This window comes from Manis javanica, chromosome 13 (genome assembly GCF_040802235.1).
Source record: "Manis javanica isolate MJ-LG chromosome 13, MJ_LKY, whole genome shotgun sequence".
Lineage (NCBI taxonomy): Eukaryota > Metazoa > Chordata > Mammalia > Pholidota > Manidae > Manis > Manis javanica.
In genome coordinates, this window is record NC_133168.1 from 84,862,498 (window position 1) to 84,887,450 (window position 24,953).

General features: G+C 56.5%; 1 protein-coding gene and 1 long non-coding RNA gene across 3 annotated transcripts; both read right to left on the minus strand.

The window, feature by feature from the left end:
* Positions 1 to 1,912: 1,912 nt before the first annotated feature.
* On the minus strand, positions 1,913 to 13,966 carry LOC140845548 (uncharacterized). The gene is made up of 3 exons (XR_012124383.1): positions 13,664 to 13,966; positions 13,359 to 13,551; positions 1,913 to 9,656 (listed from the first exon to the last, which is right to left on the minus strand). It is a non-coding gene; the product is annotated as an uncharacterized lncRNA (long non-coding RNA).
* A 7,513-nt stretch (positions 13,967 to 21,479) lies between these two features.
* ACTA1 (actin alpha 1, skeletal muscle) lies at positions 21,480 to 24,285 on the minus strand. 2 transcript variants are annotated; one of them, XM_037008275.2, is made up of 7 exons: positions 24,134 to 24,285; positions 23,191 to 23,334; positions 22,777 to 23,101; positions 22,525 to 22,686; positions 22,230 to 22,421; positions 21,968 to 22,149; positions 21,480 to 21,878 (listed from the first exon to the last, which is right to left on the minus strand). In XM_037008275.2, the coding sequence occupies exons 2-7, from the start codon at positions 23,317 to 23,319 to the stop codon at positions 21,735 to 21,737; spliced, it is 1,134 nt and encodes a 377-aa protein (XP_036864170.1). In that variant the 5' UTR covers positions 23,320 to 23,334; positions 24,134 to 24,285; the 3' UTR covers positions 21,480 to 21,734. The 2 variants fall into 2 exon arrangements, with proteins under 2 accessions (XP_036864170.1, XP_036864169.1); XM_037008274.2 differs by having other exon boundaries at positions 24,116 to 24,275.
* Positions 24,286 to 24,953: the final 668 nt, after the last annotated feature.

Consider the following 24,953-nt stretch of genomic DNA (forward strand, 5'->3'; position numbering starts at 1 on the left):
GAAGCACCTTTCTTTTCAGGTTTGAAAATTTGCTTTTTCCTTTCCATTCGATCCTCTGTGAAGAATGCTGGGATCCAGGGACACACACACACACACACAGAGGGCAACACAGCATGTGGGAAAAAGGAGCTTCTGCCCCGTAAGACAAAGGCTCCCGCTGCCGCATCACAGATCAGAGGTGACACAGCCCTTCAGCCGACACTTACCACCATGCCTCCCATGGGCTGAAGGAGGGCTCGGATGCAGAGCGCCCGGTCCCCGTGCACTGGGCACATGCGTGAAGGGGACCCTCGGTCCCTCCGTCCAGGGTCAAGGAGGCATGTGATGGTCAGTCCCCCCCGGGGGCGGCAAGAAATGGCTTCGTGCCCTCGGGGTGAGGTGCTCCCTTGTGTTTCTTTCCTGACCTCTCCTGCTACCCCATCCACATGCCCCCTCTCCGCACACACAGAGTCTGGCCCCCACCCCAGTGCCCGGGGACCTGGGGACAGGCGTCAAGAGCAGTCCCACTAAGGACACCCATGCCTCGAGGACTGCAGGGATGCCTCTTCTCTAGGCCCCAGGCACGGGGCCGGGAGGGAGCAGGAGCCGAGCCTGGCAGGGGCTGCTGCGCTGGGGGGTGGAGGTGAGGACAGGGCCCTCTGTCTGTCCTTCAGTCTCCAGGGAAGGACAGTCCTGCCTCTGGCCTCATGTCTCAGGAGGCCTCCACGCAGGGTGTGCCCCCCACACACAGTCCCTTCAGTGGCAGGCTGTGGAAGAGGAGGGGTGGTGACCTCAGCCCTCCCCTCCCGCTGGAGAAAGGTCTCTGGCTGACACATAGGGATGGCATTAGGAGTGGGGTCATCTGGCTCTTTATACAGCAGCCCCGTCATCGATCACTTCAGGTTGTTTATGACCAGGCAATGAATTCCATGTCCACAGGTCTTGTGGGCCTGGCCAGAGGACACGGAAGGTATGGCCCATCCCCGCATCCAGGGATGGGTAGGAAGGCAGGTGGGCAAGCGCCGGAGGGGCGGACAGTCGGGTAGGCTTTGAGGGAGGTGCAGGGAGAGGCGCAGGGGGCCAGAGGACACAAATCCAAACCTGAGTCTTTCCTCAAGCAGGGCTCAGAAACGTGTATGCGCAGAGTGGGGACAAGCCACCTGGGGATTAGGAAACAGGATGAAGCTTTAGTCACAACCTCCCTGGGCATTGCCTGGTGATGTGCTACAGGCCTGGGACAGCCCTGCAGGGCGGCCTCTGCCAGGACGCTGGCCTCCTGCCTGTGGGAGAGCAGAGGTGGCCAGAGAGGGCCACAACCCCAGGCAGCCTCGAGGGCGGGCCATCCAGTGCCCCCTCCCAGGAAGTCAGGTTTCCTCCTGTGAATAATGAAAGCGGTGGGCTCCAGGCTCTCTGAGGCCATGCCAGCTCAAGACTGTGACCCTGGGTCTGAGAGATTTGATACCAATCGGTTGGCGATTCACACCCAAGGCCTGGAGGTAATGGTGGGCTAGGAGATTCCTCGTAAAGAATCAGAGTATCGGTAGGTAAGCAGAATTACTTATCCTCAGAATTCAGCATCAGGCAGTACTGCTAGTGGAAAATAATTTTTAAAGAGATCTGTCTCTGCAAAGCCAAATCAGATCGGAATTGTGAGGAAATGGCTGCCTCCCTGGAGGGAGAGTGACATGGCAGGGTGCAGGCCCACCGATTAATAATCAGTAATAACTGGTTATTATGAGTTAGAGTGAGACAAACGCTTGCATATGAAATACTGAGATACCTTCCCTGGAGCCTCCCTAGAACCTGTATGTAGGATTTGAGCTCAGCCAGAGCAACATGAAACACTTTCTCTCTAATGTATTACTGTCCCCTGAGCTCCTGTTTTCTCCCAAGAGCAAGAATAATCTTACTATTTCCAGAGCAGCTTCTTTAATAACTACGAAGTCATTTCAGGATTTGAATCCAGATGTTTCTGCCCCAGGGATTGGGAAAAGGCCCTGGGGGACTCAGGTAAGCCTCAGTCAGCCTCCACCCAGGAGGCCCTTCTGCTTAGATGGTGCTCGGGCTCCGTGCTGTGTCGGCCACACCTCTGCGCACAGCCCTCAGCGCTCGGGGCTCCGCAGCTTGTCGAGGGGTTATTGTCATGGCTCATTCAGCCTGGGTGTGCATGACACGGAGTCCCCTCCCCGAGGCGCGACTTCGGTGACCTTCCTTACAGCCTCCCCTCCTGAGTTTGAAAAAACTCCTCCTGCAGCCCAGAAAGAGCTTTCTCCCCCTTATTCTGCCGTGAAGAAAATGGGTGAGATGAGTATTCTTCCAAAGCGTCATTTGTAGATAAACTTCTGACACTTAATTCTTCACTTCTTCACCTCCAGATCCTTCCTCAAAGCCAGCATGTTGCCAGTTGAAATCCTTAGTTTTGAAGACATTTTCTCCACCACAGTTCTCACGAGCCCATTTTATTTAAAGGGGAGGCTCAGAATTTTGCTCCATGTTTTGTCCCTGAACTTGGCCTGTAATGCTAGAAAGAAGGGCTGTGTGATAGTGAGGGATGCCCAAAACAAAAACAATCTGCTGCCATTTCAAACTATTTTCCTATGATGTTAAGATACACCGGTCTACTGCGTCTTGGAAAATGCCCGGGGATGAAGCAAAACCCCACACAAGTCGCAAGGAAATCAGACTCTCCCGGAGCTGTCAAGCCCCGGGACCATGCCGCCCCTGACCTCCACTGTGGGAGCCCCTTTCAGTCGGCGTTCTGTGAAAGCACCCGAGAGGCTGAGGCACTCTGTCAGAGATTTGTCCGTGATGCCGTGTCCTCTGCAAGAGAGCTCACAGGGCACAATTTTCTCCAGCCTCACTTTCATGGATAATTGCACTTCTGAGCAATTTGTGGCTTGTTTTTCTCCCTGCATACCATGAATCTGTTCCTGAGTGTGCCAGGTGTGCAGTTTACTCAGGTATGATAAGACACACAGACATGGAAACGTGTCATGAAGGAAGAACTGTTTGAACTCACAGATTCCCCAGAAATGAGAGGCATCCCATGCAGGGCAGCGCAAGGGAGCACCAGGGCTGGCCAGGAGGCTAAGGGCGTGGGGAGAACGTCACCAGGTCTACTGGGGTCTACTGCGGCCAGCACAGCCAATGCAGGTGTCAAGGGCTAGGGCAGTGCCCAGAGAACCCCAAGCCCGTAGGAGCGGTGTGTGGGGCGCGGGCTCCCGTTGGCTGGTTTACATATGAAAGGTGCCCGAAGAGGGGCCGTTTTCACAGGGTCTTCACGGCCCCAATATCAAAGCATCGGAATAAAAAGACACGTCGACACAATCACAGACCTGCTTGTATTTCCCGTCTTTCCTAAGGTCTTGGTAGGCTCGGGATTCAGTTTATGGCTCCCACTATGCCTGCCTCCGGTCTCCCACATGGAGAGGCAGAACCGAGATGGGAACTGAAGCAGCCTGATGCCTGTGTCTGTGCCTTCGGCCAGGTGGGCACTGCCTCTGTACAAGGGCCTCTAAAGACAAGCAAGCAAAGTGGGAAGGAGTGCTCAGGCACGGGCATGTGTTCGGGCAGGCCTGGCCCTCAGACCCATCGCAACCACCCCAGCCATTGCTCCCTCTGGCAGCTCCCTCCTGGCAGGGGCCGCAGCTGCTCAGCCCCCCGTTAGGCATGGCCCAGGCCCTCTGCAGAGAGTCGGAGGGCACCTCCCTGAGCAGCTTGGACCACAGGTTCATCCAGGACCAAATGGTGCTTCCAACTCAGTTCAGTCTGGGTCACGCACCTGACCAGTTTTTCTTTTCTTTTTGGAGTTGGGTGGGGGGATTCGTACACAGCAGTATGATTGACAGTTCAGGGCAGCTTTGAGGCCGGTCACCAGGGGGGAAGGAAGGTGTCAGCATAACACAGGTGGCTGCTAAAAAGCCTGCTGGCCAGCCCTGGGCCTGGGGCGCTTCAGCAAGCAGCCCTTGCCGACCCAGGAACGCCCCACATGAGGGCCATGTGCGGGGAATTCCAGCTGCTCCCGCGGCCCAGCAGGGGCAGCAGGTGCTCTGTGGCAAAGCCCTGCCACAGTGGGCAGGCCTCTTCAGTGAAGGTGGAACAGGCCTAATGACCACCACCAGAGGCCCCTGGGCACAATTGCCCAGGAACATTTGTTGAAAAGACTGTTCTTCCCTCCATTGAATTGTCTTGAATTGTTTTGTCTTCTACAAACTTTTGTCGAAAATCAATTGACCATCCTTCAGTCAAGGACTACATGTGACATAAACTAGTCCATCTAGAGTTAGGGGCCCCAGGGTGAGGCAGGTGATACATCAGATGTGGGTTGAGGACAAATATCTATGCCGTGAGGGCTTCTTACATGCTAGGCTCCATTCCAAGAACCTTACAAAACCCATCTCATGTGCTCCTCGTGGCAATCCTCTGAGGGAAAATACGATCATTCTGTCTTGCAAAGGAGGGAACGACAGAGATGCTGAGCAGTGCGGGAAAGGCCATTCACTAATTAGAGAGCAAAGCCAAGACCAATCCCAGACAGTTTGCTTTCCACATCTGAGCTCCCGACCACTAGATAAGCAGCCTAGCACAGCCCCCGCCATCTCCCAAGCTCTCAAAAAAAACAAAAGATACTGTTATTTCACTGCGTCACCATGAACCACAGGATGTAGGACTTGGGCTTTGCTGGTTTTCGCACTAGCTATGCCTGTGACACAACAGAGGACTTCCATCTGTGGATGGCTCTGCTGGCAGAGGGGCCTCCTCTAAAGGGACGAATTTGTGCTCAGTCCAAAACCAGCTACAGTGCAAATTGAACAAAGTGGGTTCCCATTGTGTTTAAGGCTTCCTTGATCTCACGGAAGGTTCTGTCCATGTAGTTCCAAGAGGTTCAGAACGCAGGGAACCCACACCCCCACAGACACACGTACACACAGGAAACATCGTGGTCCTGCATGCCCAGCTCTGGGAAACTGCTTTTCCCTTGCGACACTTTGGTATTTAGAAAGGAAAAGCAATGTGCTTCAATAAATCTTCAGGCTGCTGATAATCTATCTGCAGGATATTACTGTCATCCTGATATTCAGGAAATGAGGACGCTCTAAGCAGCAAAGGCAGGTGTTTACTGCCTTCCAAGGAGATGTCAGCAAGGACTTCAAAGAAAGGAAAACAAGTATGCTTTCATCAGGAAGGCTGCAGACAGCTTTGCTATTGATGAGTTGGGGTGGGAACCCAGCACGAGCACCTGTGGTACTTGCCCAGGGGCAGCACGCTCTTAACACGGATCCCGAGGACAATGTGATGCTCTGACAACATGGCCTCCATTGCTTCTGTACCACGATTGGTTCATGCCAGGAAGAGAGAAGACAGCCCCAAGGAGGGTCATTTTTCATTAGATGCTTGTATTAGTGACCTACCACTGCCGTAACAGATTATTGCAAGCAGTGGCTTGAACAGTACAAACTTATCATATTACATTTCTGCAGGTCAGAAGACTGGAATGGATCTCAAATCCAGGCATGGGCAGGCTGCGTTCCAGAAGTCCTTTTCCTTCAAGGCTGCCTGGATCCCGTGGCCCACAGCCCCCGTCTGCCACACACCCCTCCCTCCTCTGCTTCTGTACCCCAGCTCCTTCTCTGGCTGAGCTGCTCCCTCTTATAAGGACTCCTATAATTATATTAGGTCCATCCAGTAATCCAGGAAAACGCCCCATCTCAGGGTCCTCACCGTAATCACACCCGAGGTAACAGGGTCACATGTCCTGGGGATTAGAACATGGACATCTTTGGGGGTGGGCATCAGACCACCACAGTGTCATAACCCTTTCTGCTTCCAAGGGACTGGGTAAGGAGTCCCGTTTGCCTGGCCTGCCCCAACTGAGGCAAAAGGGCGCAGAACCAAGCTTGTGTTCTAAGGGGGGCAGGATCGCTGGTCCCACCTCTGTGGGCAGGGCCTTGGGCACGCTCCCGCCCGCCTCCATGGCCATGCATCCGGGAAGATGCCCCCAGAGCGTGCGAGAGGACAGCAGCTGGACCGGACGGCCATGGGCCGGGCCTTCCTTTTAAATAACAGTGATAGTCACTTTCAAGAACTGAACTGCTACCGCGCACCTTGCACCCAGAAAAGACTGCAGACGTCATCGCATCAAGCCTGACAATATTCTGGCTGGTGTTTTTCTCGGTGTACGGACGGGGAAGCGCAGGCTTGGAGGAGTGAGTCATCTGGGAAGGGACCTCTGGGATTCATGACCTTCACACTCAGGGTCTGCTCCTCCAGCAGGCTCTTCGGGACAGGAGAGATGGCCCCTCTTCCCTTGCTTTCTGCCCCAGCAGCCAGCAGGGTGCTACAGGCACAGTGGGTGCCCAAAAGTGCCCGTTCGACTCACTTCACCTGCCTTAGAAGTAACTCCCACTTCTCTCTGCAGAGAGCACACGGGTCCTGCAGGACCAGCACATACTAAGCACCACATCTGGCACGCTCTCCTCGGGCAGCACCTGTGTGGCATCTAAAGCAGAAGGCACACTCATGATAGTTTTCTCTGTCTTACAATCCACATCTCTTAAGAGCCATGGTGCTTTAAGCCAAGGTTCCTTTCCCTTTCACCCAGGAGCTTCTGGGATCTATGAGCCCCATGTGCCCCTCGGATACATCCTCTGTCGGGACTTACAGAGGGAGGCCTGGAAGTAAAGCACTTGGTGCCATGCGGGGGGCTGGAGGGTCTGGTCCTGGGAAGGGGGCCAGGCCCCTGTGGCTGGGCGTGCTCCCACCACCCACCACAAGGTCCCCTCAAACAGTTCATGGTGGCAAGTCTGCCATCTGCCCAAAGGCAAGGGCAGAGCTTGGCTGAGATGGTGAAGCCTGGGCCCCCTACGGACTGGGGACCAGGAAGTCTCCACGGCCTGGGCAGTATCATGCAGGTTGCAGGAATAGACTGGCTGTTTTCTAAAGGAGTGAAAACCAGGTTTCTCATGATCTTTGTGGTCAAGATGGCACCTTGTAGGCACTTCTGCACTCAGGAAAGGGGCCTCATGGGCTCTGGGAGCCAGGGCACCAGAAGTTTCCCAGCAAGGACACCCCATCTGCTGAAGGTGCCAGCATTGGGGGCAGTGTGTAAAGTTGGCAAGGCCCTACAGGGTAGTAGGGGGGCAGGGTGGTGCCTAGGCACACCCCAGAAGATGAAGGTCCGCTGCTGGGACAGCCCCGCCTTCCTGCCCTTAACAGAGCTGGCTCCAGTTTTTCTTTCCGTGAGGCTATGTCCTTTGAGCCTGTCTCCATCTCTATCTCTGTGATGGCAGACAACCAGCTGAAAAGTGAAAATTCAGAGAATCAAACATCATCTCCATAATCTAGATGACAGCAAGGGTCATGCACCCTCCTAAAAGTGAAGATAGATTTCCTCATTCCATCCTGCAGAAAATCCAGTGTCCTCCTCCCACACCTCAGCAGTGGAGAGAGACTCCTATTTGCACGTCTATTTTCTGCCTCTGAGCTAGTGCAGCTATCACTAAAAACATGTTCAACAGAACTCTGCTGTACTGGCAGAGAGCCAGGGGTATCAGTATGAACTCATGTTTGACTTAATATAAACACATGTGTAGAGAGAGAGACAATTATAGATGTGTGCATTGGTGGGCTCATACTCAGCATCACTTCCCAGCCTGCAAGCAGTGACACCCCAGTAGCAACACACACACCTGGTACCCAGGACTTGGTTTCTAAATATCCTCCTCCAATAAAAGAGGCCAGGGCTCCTTGGAGAAGTTGCTGATTCTAGAGCAGGGAAAATACAACATGAGGCAAGAACACAGGACAGAGTGCTCATAAACGGAAGTACCAGGGCATCTCAAAGAAACCCAGCCACTGACCCAAATGAGCATCTGATGGCCACAGCTGGAATGATTTGAGCAGCAAAATAAATAACAGAGCATTGGATTGTAACCCAAAGTATTAACAAATGTGTGCAAATCCACACTGAAGAATATTATAATCGAGTAAGTGAACACTGGGTGAGAAGGGGCAGCCCCTCCTCACAGAGCATTCCAAACAGCATCTCCCACTCGGGGGTGTGGTTCAATTCCCCCCACCTTTAAGCTCCAAGCCTGAGCTCCAAAAAATATTGTAGGGAAAGTAAAAAACAGTAACTTAGAGAGGAGAAACCCAGCAGACACACCTTAATCGTGTGATGCGGGCTGACATCACTGGCGGCGGGGTGGGGGTCCACGGGCTTCTGTGTATATGAGACAAGAAGGGCACTTGCCTCTTCAATATTCTTTCCAAAAGCCCACAACACCAGTCAGATCACAAGAAAACCAGTGGAAAAACCCAAGTTAAAGGACCTTCTACAAAATCCCTGACCAGTATGCCTCAAAACGAAAAAACAAGACAAGACTGGGAAACTGTCACAGACCAGAAGAGACTAAGAAAATAAAAGTCTCTTGGATGGGATCCTGGCGCAGAAAGAGGGCATTAATGGGAAAACTGGTGCAGCCCACAAGAAGCCAGGGGCTTAGGAACTGGGATGCCCCCAGGCTGGCTTCTTAACGTGACAGCTGTACGGGGTCCCAGGAGATGCCAACAGTGGGGCCACTGGGTGCCAGGTGTGTGGAAGCTCTATGGACTCCCATTGCAACTTTTCTGCAAATCTAGTTTTGCCAAATAAACGTTTGTTTTTTTAAAAACTCGAATTGAGCTTTTAAATAACAAATCCTTTGTGCATTCAGCAACCACATTTATCAGATTTCCCCATTCAAGACACTATTCTAAGTGCAGCAAAAATCCTAACTGCTCCCTCTCCCCAACCCGGGTACTGGGCATAGCTCACTGAGATATTTAGCCTCTCGCCCCACTTTCTCCCCCCTACTCAGTCCTGCGAGTGGGAACTTTTTGATAGTTGGGCTTCTCTTCACAGTCCACAGACTGGCCTGAGACAATCCCTCGTGGGCAAGCACAGAGGGGCAGCCCTGCGCATGAGGAAGGCCTGAATTAGCTCACTCCGAGGTGGGGATGCTGCGAGGAGGACACAGAGCTTCTCCTGGGGAGGGGTTCAGAAGCCCAGAGTACCCTGGGGCTGTGAACAGTCACTGCAGGCGATCTCAGACCTCCGGGATAGAGGGGGACCCCGGAGGTGACCACTCTGCCCCTGTTTTACAGACGCGGAGGCACCATCCTGGAGCGTGGTCAGCAGACACAGGATGCCCAGGCCTGCAGCGCCAAGGGGATATACTGCCAGGAGGAGGGGGCGCCTGAAGGTGTGAGAGGTGCCGGTGAGGTTGACCTGGAGGTGCTGGGCAGCTCTGCCGCAGCAGAAAGGGGCCTGGCCGAGCTCTAGGCCACAGCAGCCCCTCCGGCAGCGCGGGGGGCCAGTGCGGCTTCTCAGGACTGCAAACCAAGCGCAGGGGGATGTTGAGGAGGCTGCCCGATTCTGGGCAGTTTTGATGAGGTTTCTAAAAAAGGAGCAAACTGAATGGCATCAACTTCCAAAGGAGGCAAAGCTTGAGGGAGTTCCTGGGAGCTGCCAGTTGAGGTGACAAGTGCTTTTTAAGCAACTTTGTTCACGGATCTGATAAGATCTAGATCCCTGAGAGTTTTAAGCCCTAGGACATGAGCTCCTCCTGATTTCTGCAGCTCTTTTTGATTTTGGCTTATCACCATCCATTCTCTGCAACTCATCAAGCTGAAGAAGCCTAGGAAGAAAGTGCAAAATGAAGGTTCATACATTTCTTTGCCTAGTTAAAATGATAATAAGAATGATGATAAACTCAAACCAGACCCGCTCCCGCTCCCGAGACTGGCCTTGCCTGGGCCCTGGGGAGGCGGAGGCGAAGGCAGGCTAGCTCTCTGGCTGAATGCAAAATGTAAAGGGGGCACATCCTCTCCTCCAATTGCCTGAAGAAGCCTGTCACTTCCCGTTCCCTGGGGGACACAGCCTCTCCAGCTAGTCACTGCCAAATAGTGCCCGGATGGGGGCAGAAAGAAGACTGTGTGCCTTCCTCCTCGCCCAGCGCTCAGCTGCACAGGGCCCTGCCTGGGGGCTGCGGGGGCTCTGTGCCCTGGATGGGGCCTCCCCCAGGCTGCCAGGGAAGTGTGGTCCCAGTTTCCAAAGTTAGCTCTCCTTGTAGAGTCATGCATCAACTGCCCTAGTAAACATGCCCAGACGTTACCAGGGACAGAAAGCAATTAAGCCACTGTCAGCCATGAACTAGGTTAATTTATAGAACAGAGAGGAGCCCCTGGGTGGAGGGGCAGCAGTGGGGCAGCTGAGCCAGGTAAGGCCCACGCGCGGGCTCAGGGACAGTCGGGGGTACAGCAAGAAAAGGCACTAAAAGTACTAGAAACCAGTGTCTGCATTTTGCCTGGAGGAGGCAGTGGGCCTGCTCCTGGCCAAGTCGGAGGACGCCCGGTAAAGTTCAGGTTCAGGCATCAGTTCCCTCCGCAGGCCAGACCAGACCCCCCCTTCCAAGGCTCACCCATGGCTGCAGGAGTCCCTGGGACCTAATAATACACACAAATCAGAGCACGGGCCGCCGGCCCTGGCCATGCAAGGAGTGGAGGAAAGCCGACACCTGCCCCAGCCTGTCCCCACCGGCCTTGCCCTGAAACACAGGGTGGCAGCCCTCCAGCCAAGGCCCACGGCCAGGGTGCCAGCAGCACCCTATATCAAGGGGATGAGTACGCGAGGCGGAATGGCAGGCATGTGGCCCAGCTGTTGCAGTGAGCCCAGCCCGGGGAGGCTGCTCGGTCCTTGCACCCTCCTTCCTGCCCCAGGCTCAGCAGCCAGCAGCAGAGCTGCAGCCCAGGCACTGCTCCCAGGGCCCTCAGTCTAGATGACAGGAAGCTCCGAGAAATGGAAAAGCAGGCACACAGAGTGAGTGGGGGCCACTCGGGAGACCGAAAAGCTGAAAACCTGCTTAAGGAAGGTGGAGGCCTCTGGCCTCCACTCCAGCCCTAGTTGAGGGGATCTAGGAGAGAAGCACCCCCTTGTCTCTTGCACCTAGAAGAAGCCCAATAGCTCATGCTTCCAGGGCTGCTCTAGACCTGCCCTCCATCCCCACCCACCACCACATCCCCTGGGTGTTCCGGGCCTCAGGAAAGGAGCAGGTGAGAGACACAGGCTTCTAGATGCAGCCTAGGACTTGGCGATCAACTCTCAGCTTTGTTTCCAAATCTGCAAAATGGGATGCTTCTAACTTTCATCTTGAGCAGGCTGCTCCTGCCACGGAGGGACGACCCTCCCAGTTCACGATGGGCAGAGACCCTGGGGGCCTCACTGCTCGGTCAGCAGGCCTCACAGAGCCAGCCCCCGAGGAAAGAACTACGTGGGCCCCATCATCAGGGAGGCTTGGCCACGGCCCTCAAGGAGCACTGGAGATAAACAAGACCCAAGCCAGGCATCTGGGGCGGGGGCGGGTGTCCCAGCAGCTGGAGACCAGGCCGCCTTTTCACCGGTAGGAACGGGAGGTGCCCAGGGGTGGGCTCCCTGGCATGTCCAAGCTGCACGCCTGACAGGGGCAATGCCCAAGAGAAGGGGCCTGGGAGAGGCCAGCACGCACGGAGCCTGGCTGGCCCCCCGGACCTTCCTGGTGGGGGCTGGGTGTCCATATGCTCCTGTCCCTCACCCAGGGCCCACCACGGCCACTTTTGGCTGTAAAGTTTGAATTGTAAGCCTTGTTTACTTGCCCGAGTAGAATGGGGGAGAAAAAAAAAACACAACAGACCGCTTGTCAGTGTCCCTCTGCTTCCTTCTAGGGTGTGGGAGGGAGAGGACAGCTGGCTGTCCCAGGGAATCCCCAGAAAGGGGAAGCCGGTGCTGTGGCCCCGCCCAATCCTGCTCCTGCGGGCGTGACCCCTGGGGCACCCCGAGCTGGGCCAGGGTCAGGGCTCAGCCTGTGCAGCCCCCACCCTGATACAGGCCCAGGGCCCAGGGCCCCGAGTCACAGGATCTTGCTCTGAATGTGGGGGTTCTTCCCCAGGGGAGACCCGAGATGTTCACCCCTCTTCTCCACCAGCCCAGGAGCTGTGCAACCCCTCGCTTTAAAGCATGATGAAAAGGGTCCATCGCTCCACCTGGCCCAGTTCCCCCGGCGGGAGTAAATCCTGATTCTCTTCCCAGTACCTCAGAAGTGACATAACTGACATTCTGCCCCTGATTTAATGCAAAGAAGTTTACTTGAGGAGCAGGGTCTCACACAGCAGTCTCTGATTTGGGTGCGCCCAATAACCGAGCTACTGAAAGTACAGAACCTCGGAGGAGGACCGTGGTCTTGGGGCGACCACCCAAGAAGTCATTCTCCAGCTGCCCGGCTGAGCCCCACAGGGGCCCATGCCCTGGACCCCAGCCAGCGGCCAGGGAGGAGCTTGCGTACCCACCACAGGCCGACGACAGGGCAAACACCAGCCCTAGAAGGGGAACCCCAGCCCTAGAAGCTGCCCCAGACATGCCTGGTGGGGCCGGGGGTCGGCCCCCAGCCTCCCTCTCAGGAGAGCTGCAGACGCCCGGCATCTGCCCAGTCTGCTCTAACCCTCCGGCTTGCAAGGCTGGGGGCCTCCACCGCCTTTCACAGATGAGGCAACCAAGGCTGAAAGCTGGAGCACGTTTTGCACAAGGCAGCGGGGACTGTGGACCCGGGGCCGGTGCCCCCCCTCCCCGGGGCCGTTCTGCCCGCCGGGGCAGCTTCCTCCGCGGGAGCAGCAGCCACTGTCCCGCCGGAGCGGCCTCCGTTCCGCCGGGGGGCGGCTGGGTGCCCACTAGCACGGCCGCCTGGGCCCCTCCCGCAGCCGCCACCACGCTTGGCTGCCCAGCCCTGGCTGGGCTCCGCCGGGCTCCCCGCTCCGGCCCAGGCGGGTCCCGCGCCGCCGCTGGGAGTGCCTGGGTGTCAGGAAGGCGAGCATCGTAAGAGAGAGGGGTCGCACAGACAGCCTGCCTAGAGTATTTCGGCTTCTAAACTGTTCCCTCGGCCCGCACCCTCCGCCCAAACGCTCCTCCACCGCTTGGGAGACTCGTTTCCCGAGTCCGATGTGAGCGGGCGCTGGTGCACAAACAGCGGCGGGCGGCGGGACAGCTGCAGGCTCCCCTCCCCGGGCCCCTCCCCCCTGCCCTCTGCCCGGCACACACGCCCAGGTCCGCGAAGCAGACCCTGGACAAAGCGGCGCCCCGTGAGGCCGGCTTCCCCAGGCCCACAGGTCATTTAAGAGCCAGAGACTGCAAACACCGAAAGGGCCCCGCTCCCACTCTCCTGCGGCGGGTCTGGATTTTCTGCAGAGCACATTCCCATTCGAATGATGCTCCGTGCCAGCTCCGAGGCAGGAACGGGCTCGGGGGAAGCGAAGGGCTGCGGCCCTCGCCACAGCCCCCATGTCAGGGCCCAGGCCTGGTCTGCCTCGCTCACCGGCGGCTCCTTCTCCAGGACTGCCGACCCAGCTGGTTCCCCGCACCTGCCGCAGCCCCCAGGTTCCCAGCAGCCGTGCTTCAGTGAGTATGAAATGTGATCGGAGACCGGAGACTGGTCATGTCCTTTCCTCTGCCTCCAGCGATGCCAGGTGCCCTCGGTGCTTAAAGCAGTTCAGTGGCTTCCCAGTGTTCTTAGAATAAAGAAAAAATGTTTGCTTAGCAATGGAGGGTCTGAGCTGGGTCTGCCTCTGTCCGCACCCTCAGCCCACACCACCCTGGGGCTGCTCCCCCGGCCCCACCCACCTCTCTTCAGAGCGCGGAAGGTCCATCTTCAAGCCCAGCCTGGCCTTGAGTGAGCTGCCCCCTCCCCACTGTCCCTGACTCTTCAAAGGCACCTCAAGCCACACCTGCTCTGGGAACCTATCCTTGACCTTGGCGGCCTCCCTGATGCCACATGCCCCACCTCCCTTCTGTAGCAGGTACCAAATACTTAGACTTTTTACCGTTGATTTGCACAGTTCCTCCATTAGGATCTGTCTGTCTCCCGGCGCTGTGGGCTCCCTGAGGGCAGACAGCCTGCCTTTCCCAGCTCACTGTTTCACCTGCCAGCACACTGCCTGGCCCATAGCAAGGGCTCAGTCCATGTTTTTTTAATAAATCAGCAATTTAATGATGACAGGACGTTGTGCCAATCAGTAAGCAGGGCAACAGTGGGGTGAAAGAATTCTAGATCTTTTTGGAAAATGAGCTAAAGAATAATCAAGAGTAGGTTATTTTGGATATCTTGACTTCTCAGGTGGTGTAGAAGGACAGGCTCACCCCTATGCTCTTGATGAGCAGGTTCTTGGGTGGGGGAAAAGGACACATCCCTGGCTGGGAACCATCACCCCGTGTTCTCCTGTGGCCTGAGACAAATCTGTTCACCTCAGTGCCTGGACTGCCCTTTGGAAAAACACAGCCACCCCATGCAGGGCTGGGACTGGTACGGTGGGTGAAGTGCCCAGGGTGCAGAGACTGAGGATGCTTGATGTGAGGGCAGGCCTCACGCAGCCTGAGCCTCACCCTCACCCTCACCCTCACCTGCCCAGACCAGTAGGTGTCTTCCCCCTTGAGTGAGACTCCCTGTAATTTCAGAAGCACTGTGATCCCCGGCTTTCCAGTTCTGCCCTATAGTAGCAGCTGGTGGGGGAAGCAATACACAGCTCCTCCAGCGGGGAGAGACCTGGGTTGGCAATTCCTGCCTTCATGTCCCTGGTGATCCAAACACATATTCTGCATGGAGCCTGGCTCCATCCCGTGGTCCTGCTCTCTATCTGCCTGCCTTGCACCGAGCACCAGAGACTTGAAACCAAAACTAGAGGAAAACCTAGATTCCAGAGAACTTCGCAGAGACAGGTGTGAAGCACATGAGGCTGAAGTTAGAGCAAATACAGTCAAATTACTACTTATAGTGCCTCTCAATGCACGCAACAGAAGAGATGCTCAAGAAATAGGAGTGATGGTTGGCCAGGACAGGAGGGAGGGAGGAGGGGAGAAGTGGGGCCCACTGGCTTAGGAAGGGCACAGTGTACAACCTCAGAGAGCATCTGGGCATGGAGAGCCCCTGGGCAGCCCTGCGCCCTTCCAGCTGACCACCTCGCCTGCACCCCGAGGCACTTCAGAACAGCCTCCCCTTCCTTTCCCAGGCGTCTGCATCTGGAGGAGTGAGCGGGGCAGAATCACACGCTGTCAGTGGGAGGAGGGATGGGCAGACCTTCCCTGCCCGGCAGAGTCGGACACCCAGTGCCAGCAGCACAGCTGGACCTAGACCCCGGGACCGGGGACTCTGCTCACACGCCCATCTACCAGGGACTCCCCTGGAGCTCAGAGCGGAGAAATAAAGGGAGCAAGCCTAGCTGCTTTCAGCAGGTGCCCCCTGGGAACAAGCACAGCTCAGCTGACCCTCAGCCCGGACCAGACTCCCGTCCTGGTCTGTCTCAGGAGCCCAGCCCGGCTTCGGGCGGGGCTGCGCATGGCTCTGCCCCAGCTCTGGAAATACCAGCAGAGCTGCAGGCTTTATGGGACCTTTTCCATTGTTTTATTTTTTTCATTTTTCTTCTAATATTATGAACATAACACATTTCCTAAGGAAAAAAAAAGGTTGGAAGAAATATTAAAGTATTAAAAAGGCAGAAAAAAAATCCCCCTCACCCCACCCACAGAAGCTATCTTAATAATTTACCACCCTGACCAAGTTCCTTTGTCTCTTTTGCCCTTTGTTTATTTTTTTATGGTTCAGTTGGTCCCTGCTGGCACTGGCCTAATGGGGCTGCAGGCCCTCTGCCTCCCAGCAGGTGCCCGTATCCGCCTGGGGGAGCTTCTCAGATTCAGTGCATTTTTAGGCCCAGAGGAAAAAAAGACAACTTTAAAATAAGGCAGCAGAATTTGGGGCAGCATTCCTAAGCCTGTGAGATTCGAGCTGTATTTCAGGGGTGGCTAAAGCCAAGCCTGAGGCATAAGAGATGTGGAGTTCTATTTTTAGAGAATATAGCAGGCTAAATTCTGGGAATCAACACTCTGTTACAAGCAACTTTAAAAGACAGATAAAGTATTTTTAAAATCTTCTTCCAGGTCCTGAAGAGTGGACAAGATTGTAAAGAATTATTAGGCTCAAGTCCAAGAAAAGCCAGAAGTGCAGTGATTTCTGGAAACAGCTCCTGCTCTGAAAGTGTTTGCTTATCTCAATTACCTGGTGTTTGACAGCTTTGTAAAGCTTGGGGCCTCCCCTACATGAAGCCGGAACCCTAACTGGGGCCACAATCCCGGGTGAAGGCAGGGGAGGGAACCAGAGGCGACCCCCACCCCATGCTGACCCTCCAGGATCTTAAGGGCACATCGTGTTGGCCCCGAGCGAGAGCTGGCAGAGTGGGGTGCAGATTTTCTGGGAAATTGCACACATAAGCTGAGCCGTCGTGTGTATTTGCAGCTCGAATTCCTATCATCTGGGGGGACCACGAGGTTGTGCGTTTTGTTTAACATGATCTCAGGTTAGTAGTGTCTTGGGAGTCGCTGACTCTCTCTGAGGAGAAATCCCCTTATGCTGGCTCTCCAAAGCGTCCCCCAGGCCATTCTTCAAGGACAGTGAGCATGACCCTGTCAAGGGCACATGGAAACAGGAGTTTGAGCAAGGACCGACCAACAGGTCTCAGAAGCCAGAAGGCAGCTCTGAGACTGGGGCTGCTGGGATTGTTCCATCCGCACTATTAAAAAGCTATGCTTGCTCTAGTAAGGGAGGAAGGGACCAGCTAATAGCCACAGGGATAAAAAGCGTTTTAAGAAATCTTTAAAAAAATTTTTGAACAGAGAAATTTGAAACTGCAGAATATCAAAGGCAAAGAAAAGGTCTTCAAAAATCTTTTTGAAAAGCTGAGAGGTGAGGAGAGGGAAACACAGATCGCCTCACAGAAGGACCTGGCCAGCTTCTGACTTTCTCAGCAGCAGCCGTGACGCCCAGGAGACAGAGAAATGCCATTTCAGCGTGCCAGAGAGATAACTGTCGCCCGGGACTTCTATATCCAGAGACACTGTCTTTCAAGCATGGTGGGGGGAATAGAGACATGCATAGGTAAACAAAAACAGGGATTTTACAACCAACAGATCTTCACAAAGGAAAATTCTAAAGACTGCTTCAAACAGCAGAGAAATGTTGGAAGGGATCCATATGCAAAGAAAAACCGGTTAGTATGCAAGCAAATCTGAACTGTATAAAGCAGCTATGGTATCTTGAGGAGGTTAAAACTGTGAGGGGAGTATAACAAATAATATAATATCTGGAACAATGAAAAAGTGTGTGACAAGTCAAGAGGGTAAATGGATGGATTGACAGTCCACAAAGCCTCACATGGTCCAAGAGGGTAAGAGTATTGATTAATTTTAGCCTTTGAACAGGCTGGACTAACAGCACAAAATAAAAAGGTAGATTTTAAACCCAAATATGTTAGTGATTACATTAAATATAAATGGACCAAGTGTCTCAATTAAAAGACAGAATTGTCAGGCTGGAGAAACTATTCAACCCTATGCCATTTATAAGAAATACATATAAAATATTGAAGCTATGTCAAGGTTGAAAATGAAAAAATAGAATCAAGAATTCCACTTTCAAGTCTTTGTTCCACCACTTCTCCTAATTAAAAAAGGTGCACAAGGCTCTTACTCTTGACACCTCACTTCTATCATTTACGAAAGTGGGATGTCAAAAGGCAGGTTTCATATCTACCCTCTGTAATAAAACATGAGCTTGTGTATGTGACGTGCTTCACGTAGCATAAAGCACAAGATTGACACAAGAGATGCATGACCCATGGGGATGAACTGCCGACAGCAGCTCCTTAGGGACCACAGTGGGTTGACCTGGGCTGAACTATGTGCCCCAAATTCATATGCTGGAGTCCTGAGCCCCACCACCTCTGAATGTGACTGCATTTGGAGACAGGGTTTTTAAAAAGGTAAAATAAGTTCATTATAAGATACCCTTACAAGAAGAGGAGAGGAGGACACAGACGCACAGCGAGGGAAGACTGTGTGTGGACCCAGGGGAAGGCAGCACCTACATGCCAAGGAGAGGGGCCGCGGGAGGACCCCCCTGCTCACACATCGGTCTTGGATGTCTAGCTTGCAGACCTGTGAAAAAATTAATTCTGTTGTTTTGAATCCCCCAGTTTTACAGCAGCCACAGGAACCCAACACAGGTACCCTGGAGGAAATCAGGGAAGATGGGGAGATGTAAGAATCCAAGGGATGTCCAGCCACCCCTGGCCCCATGCTGTCTAGGAGATCTGCAGCCCTGAGGCCAGCCACACCCACCAGGGCCTCTGCACAGGGATGAGGTCCAGGAAGCCCCAGGGATAATCATGCAAAAGGCAATCCTGGTTCTACTGACACCTGGGAGGATCCCCAGCATCATCTTCACACCTTTCAGTGTTCCTGCCATTCACGGATCACCCCCAGAACCCATTCAGTATCAGGATAAGCCACTAGGAAGCAGACAGGGGAGGCAGGGTCAGTCAGAGGGCTGAGGGCTCCTGCACCCCAGCAGGGCCCACACGCTCCCTGTGTGGCCAGGGCCGGCCTTTGTGAAGCCCCCCACCCATCATGCTCCTCATCCACACTGGCCTAGTCACTGGTTGTCTTCACCACCCCACGCCACCTCTGGAAGTGGCAGCCCACAGTCCTGCCTGGGAGACTGGCCCTGGCTGTGGGTGATGGGAGCACAGGTGAGCCCGGATCCCTGGTTCCCACCCCGCTGACCCCCAAACCAGACCCCTACCCAGCGCAGATCTTGGCTTCTCTCTGGAGCTGCTGTTGGAGCACAGATGGTCAGCTTGTCATGACCCCTCAAAGGACTACGACGTATCAACTGTGCTGAAGGACAGCGCAGGGCTGGAAGGAAAGGGAAGCAACAGAAGGGACAGGAGAGGAGAGGGCGGTGGGCAGACTGACCACACCAGAGCCCTGTCTGGGCCTGAGCCTGTGTCCACCTCTGGCCTCCAGGCTGAGGCAGCACGTCACGGCAGGGCAGACCCCCTAGAGCACAGTGAGGGACATGCTTCCCCACAAGAACCAATGTCTGGGACCCATCCAGCCTTTGTTAGAAAACAACGCCGTGCGGAAGGGAACCCAGCCTCATGGTGGCAAGGGACTGAACAGACTGCAAAACAGTCACCATGTCTACCGCATCTGATGGTTCACAGCACAGGAGGGACCCTCCTCCCTCACAGCCAGCAGCCCCCACGGGCTTTTTGGGGGTCAGAGTCAGGGCATATGTGCCTGGGGTGGGGGCGCATTGTGACAGCAAATCCTAAGGACGGGACCATATCTCAGTCCTCTCTGTTCCCCTTGCACATAGTAAGTGGGCAATAAAATATTTCATTAACTCCTTGTAGGTCTGTCACATCTGAGGTGATGGGTCAGGGGACAGATGCAGCTAGAAGGGAACCCGATCTTCCATGGTGTAATTCCAAGTTCCAAAGGTTTAAATGGTAGAGCTTGGGTACAGCCTGGTCCTGGATCCTTTTATTTTCCCCACTCAATGTTAATCCTTCTTTTTAATCCTGACACATTCCCTTCCCCGTTTTCTTTGTCTCTTTCTTTAACTGGATACTGGTAATATAGATTTAGTTAAACAGAAACAGTGGCAATTTCATGAGCTATTGTGAGAAGGAAATGACTCCAGTTAGATCCTCAATAAGCCCTCCAGCCAAGTCTAAGAAAACACACCACACTCACTCAGGAGAAATTTGTTGCTGTTTTCAGTGCCCCACCCCCAGCTCCAAAAATTGATTCTCTGAGGTGGCTGTTCAGTGGGGGAGCAGCTATACCGTTATTCACACTGTTGCACCCAAGGGCTATCACTACACACACTCCTAGAACCCTGGAAAGAGTTATTTCTCTCCTCCCCCAGCACAAACATTTGTTTATGCCCTGATATATATTTTTAAAGATATTCTTTATGACACTACACTGAAAATCCTCTTTCAGGACTAGTGTAAGTAACACACTTTACCAAATACCTGTACACAATAGGACAGCAGGGAAGACACAGAGCATCAGTAAAATGCATGATGCTGATTTTCTTTTAGAGAAGTGTCAGAAAATGAGAGGTAATTTTTAAATCTGGCACATCTCCAGTGAAATGACACAATTCACAATTTTTGCCTGATTGCAGTCAAAGAGTAATGTCAAAAAGGGTATGCAAGGAAATTCTACCATGTCATATTGACAACTTTTGTGAGTTCTAAATGATCCTGAGTCACTTCGCAGTTATGATCTCAGGAGAAACGGCTCTTCACCTCCTTCATACTTACTGAAATCCTAATGAACTGATTTGTGGTTTGGGTTAAATAATGCTTAACATGACAATTAGCCAACTCATGTAATCCTACCATGTTCTGGGCTGCTGGCTCTGTGAATTATTCAGGTTGTGTTTGCTCAACTATGCCTACATAAGTTTATTATTAATAATAAAACCTAGATTCCTCTGAAAAACTAGAATTCAGCCGTTTTTTAACCTTTGTCCACCCTGGGTGGGGCAATGATACATGGTCTTCAGGGCACATATATTTAATTAAAATCCTAAATTCTACCAATGACGTCTGGGGTTGGCAGTACTCTTGTCTTGGAGACCTCAAGGAATTGGGGAGCTTCTCCGTACGCCATAAAAGGAGGGAATAAACAATGCTATGTGGCATATTAACAACAGACTGTTCATTCTACTTATAAGCTTGTTTCCGAAGGAGTTTAATATCCTCTTTGAATGAGAACCTATTTTATTTAGGGATTACTGCTCTTGGTAATCTTGCCTAGAAAACTTTAAGCTGATTTAGAGTAAAATAGATACTGTGCTCTCCTACAGAAATTCAAACTCCATAGGTTTTGCGCCTTTCGAACACTGGGGGAGGCTGGGCGGCGGGGGCGTTCCCTCTCTCTCGGTCCCTCTTCCTCCGGCGCCGGCGTCAGCGCCCCTCCCAGCGCCCCTGCCTCGCGCGGCCGCCCCGGAGCCCGTCCTGCCCGCTGTGCCTATCTTCTTGGGACAGCGCCCCTCCCCGACCCCCGACCCTTGCCCGCCCTCCTCCCGCCTCGGGGTGCCGCCCTGGAAGCGGCGCTTTGCTGCACCACCGTCACCTGGCCCGCAGCAAAGGACTTCCCAGTTGCGAAGAGCAGTGATTGTCGTCACAAGTGAAAACGGGCTGATCACATGCAGGGCACCACCTTTTTCGGTTGGATCTGGAGACCCAGCGGGGACCCTGGTCCCGGTAAGGGACCGGGCTCGGGACGTGAGCGGCGCTCGGGCCCAGCACCATGGCCAGCGCCCGCTGCGCACACCGCCGGGAGCGCGGCGCAGAGGGCGTGGGGCACCACGCCCCCGAGGGCACGCCGGCTAGGACGGGTCTGCCCGCGTCTGGGAACGGGCCTGGGGCAGGGGAGGCGGGCCCTGAGCGGGGAGGACTGGATGGTCTGGCGGGGAGTGGATTCATCCCGAGTACCGTGGAAAGCGATGCAAGACGGGGTCCCTCTCCCTCCTGACCCCTCCGCACCCCCCCGCCGCTCCCCACCCCAGCCACCAATAAACACAGCAATGTTACGCAGCAGAACAGAATGGCTGAGTTTAATGCTTCAAGTTTTCCATTTCCTTCCACAGGGCTTTGTTTTAAAAATAACAAAATGAGGTAAATAAGTTAATGTATGTACACGTTATAAACACTGCATCGGGGTGCGGCCGCAGCGACGAGAGTTGTCGGACAGCCGCTGCGCGGCGGCGGCTAAAGGGCAGCCCCCGGCACCCCGGGCAGGTCGTCGTCCTGAGGAGAGTCGGCGCGCCGGTGGCGGGCGGGGTCTAGAAGCATTTGCGGTGCACGATGGAGGGCCCGGCCTCGTCGTACTCCTGCTTGGTGATCCACATCTGCTGGAAGGTGGACAGCGACGCCAGGATGGAGCCGCCGATCCACACCGAGTACTTGCGCTCCGGCGGGGCAATGATCTGCGGAGACAAGGCGGGCGGCTGCAGCTGCGGACGCCTCTTCCCGGCAGGACCCGGGCCCGCGCCCCCGGGCCGCGCTCGGGACTCACCTTGATCTTCATGGTGCTGGGCGCCAGCGCGGTGATCTCCTTCTGCATGCGGTCGGCGATGCCCGGGTACATGGTGGTGCCCCCCGACATGACGTTGTTGGCGTACAGGTCCTTCCTGATGTCGATGTCGCACTTCATGATGCTGTTGTACGTGGTCTCGTGGATGCCCGCCGACTCCATGCCTGCGGGCCGCGGGGACAGCGTGAGCGGGCGGCGGGGGCGGCGGGGGCCCGGCCCCGGGGGCCCGGCCGGCCGCGCTCACCGATGAAGGAGGGCTGGAAGAGCGTCTCCGGGCAGCGGAAGCGCTCGTTGCCGATGGTGATGACCTGCCCGTCGGGCAGCTCGTAGCTCTTCTCCAGGGAGGAGGAGGACGCGGCCGTCGCCATCTCGTTCTCGAAGTCCAGGGCCACGTAGCACAGCTTCTCCTTGATGTCGCGCACGATCTCGCGCTCGGCTGCGGCGGGCAGGACAGGTGCGGGGCGCTCAGCGCGGCAGCGCCCAGGGGCCCGCGCGCCGCCCGGCCCTGCCCAGCCCCCGGGGCCCGCCGCGCCGCGCACCTGTGGTCACGAACGAGTAGCCGCGCTCGGTGAGGATCTTCATCAGGTAGTCGGTGAGGTCGCGGCCGGCCAGGTCCAGGCGCATGATGGCGTGCGGCAGCGCGTAGCCCTCGTAGATGGGCACGTTGTGGGTGACGCCGTCGCCGGAGTCCAGCACGATCCCTGCGCGTGGGGGCGGGGAGGGCGCCGCGGGTGAGCGGAGCGGGCGCGCGGGGCGGCCGGGGTCACGGGGGCGCGGCGCGGGGCACTCACCGGTGGTGCGGCCGGAGGCGTACAGGGACAGCACGGCCTGGATGGCCACGTACATGGCGGGCACGTTGAAGGTCTCGAACATGATCTGGGTCATCTTCTCGCGGTTGGCCTTGGGGTTGAGGGGGGCCTCGGTGAGCAGGGTGGGGTGCTCCTCGGGGGCCACGCGCAGCTCGTTGTAGAAGGTGTGGTGCCAGATCTTCTCCATGTCGTCCCAGTTGGTGATGATGCCGTGCTCAATGGGGTACTTGAGGGTCAGGATGCCCCTCTTGCTCTGGGCCTCGTCGCCCACGTAGGAGTCCTTCTGGCCCATACCCACCATGACGCCCTGCGAGCGGGGACAGCGCGCACCGGTCAGCGCGGCCTAACAAGGCGCGGCCTCCCCTCCCCGCGCCCTCCTCCGACGGGCGGCCTGACCTGGTGGCGGGGGCGGCCCACGATGGACGGGAACACGGCCCTCGGGGCGTCATCGCCGGCAAAGCCGGCTTTCACCAGGCCGGAGCCATTGTCGCACACGAGGGCGGTGGTCTCGTCTTCGTCGCACATGGTGTCCGGTTCCTTCTGCAAGGCGGTGGAGGCGCGGGGAGGGGAGTGTCAGCGCGGGCACCCGAGCACCCGCCCTCCCCGGGGGCCTATGAACATTCCTGTCCCCAGAGCCTCCGCAGCCCTCAGGGGAGCGGCCGGAGAGACCCGGCCTGAGCTCGGCCTCCCCGGGAGAGGGAACAGGGGTGTCCACACCGCAGGGAGAATGTCTCCACCCCGGGGCGCGTGGCCCCCGACCTCTCTCCCTCTGCTGCGCCCTGGGCTGCTCGCTGTAAGAGCCTGGCGCCGGCGCCCACTCCCTCCCCTCCTGGGCGGCCTCGCTGAGGGGTTTAAGGCCCGCCGCACCTGCTGCCTAGACCAGTGTGAGTGTGAGAGGAGATGCCCGTGGGAAGGGACTTGAGCTCCTCCCAAGGAGGCATGCCCTGCTCCGCGCCCCCGTGGCGTTGCACACTCGCAGCAGAGGCACGCTTGCACCTGATGGCGAGCCCAGAGGGCAGAGGCGCTTGCTGCTCTTATTTCGGTGCTCGCTTGCGTGTGGGGGCAGGGGGGTGGGGGGTAAACTGCCCCAGAGGGTGACCAGAGCAAAACCTATGATCTATCTTAAATGCCACGCAGAGCAGCCTAAAGGAGCCAGGGGTGAATTGGGGAAGGTCCCAAAGGCCGACTGTGTCCTGTCTCCTCTCCAAAGCGCACGGCCCTGGGGCCGGAGACTCGCCGAGGGACTGGGGCCGCTCAGCTGAGGGGGCTGGGCTCCGCCCCAGATCTCCCTGGCTCCTGCTTCCCCCCAGTCCCGCCCTACCTGGGCGGGTGGCTACACCTGCTGCTGTCCGGCTCGGGCCCTGGTCGCCGCGGGAGGGAAGCGAGGCTTCTCTCGGCGCTGTCCGCTGCGGTGGCCGCCGGTGCCCCCGCTCAGGTTTTATATAGCCCGCGGGCGCTCCCCCCGCGCCGCCCTACAGGAATGTCGCTCCCCTTCTCGAGCCATATTTGGGTGTTGGGCGCTAGAGCCCCCTCCCCCGCGGGTTCGCGGCCTGGGCCCCCGCCCGGATCCCCTGCGCTGACCAAAGAAGGAGCGGCCTGGCTCGAGCCCAGGTAACTCAGGCCGGGCCGTATATGGAGCGTCCCCGGGCCGGGCGGCCCCTCCCGACCCGGCCCAGTTGCCCCACGAGGGGACGGGGTGGGGCGAGGGTCACCGCGTGCCTGCGGGTGCGCGCGCGCCGCGCTCCCGGCTGCACCTGTCCGAGGTCCGCCCTGCGCGCGGGGCGCTCGGGAAGGCGCCTCCCACACTGCAGCGCTCAGGCTGCGTACGGACCCCAGCGCCCCCGGGCGGCTGCAGGGAGGGGGGCGCCGTGGCGGGCCCGCGGGGGCAGGGGAGGCGGTCACAGCCGGCGCCCCGGGCCGGGGAGGAAGGCGACACCCCCATCGCCTCTCAGCGGGCTCCGTGCCTTCCTCCCACCCCTGGGCTCCCCGAATCCAGAGGGCTGACCCTGGGCGCCCCCGCCCCCACCGCCGAGAGGCCGCCGGCGGCGGGAGGGCGCGCAGCTGTCGCGGAGCAGACAGCTGGCGGCGGGAGGCGCGGGGCTCCCCGGGACCGGCCCGGGCGGTGGCTCTGACAGCGCCGGGCACGAAGCCAGGGCACC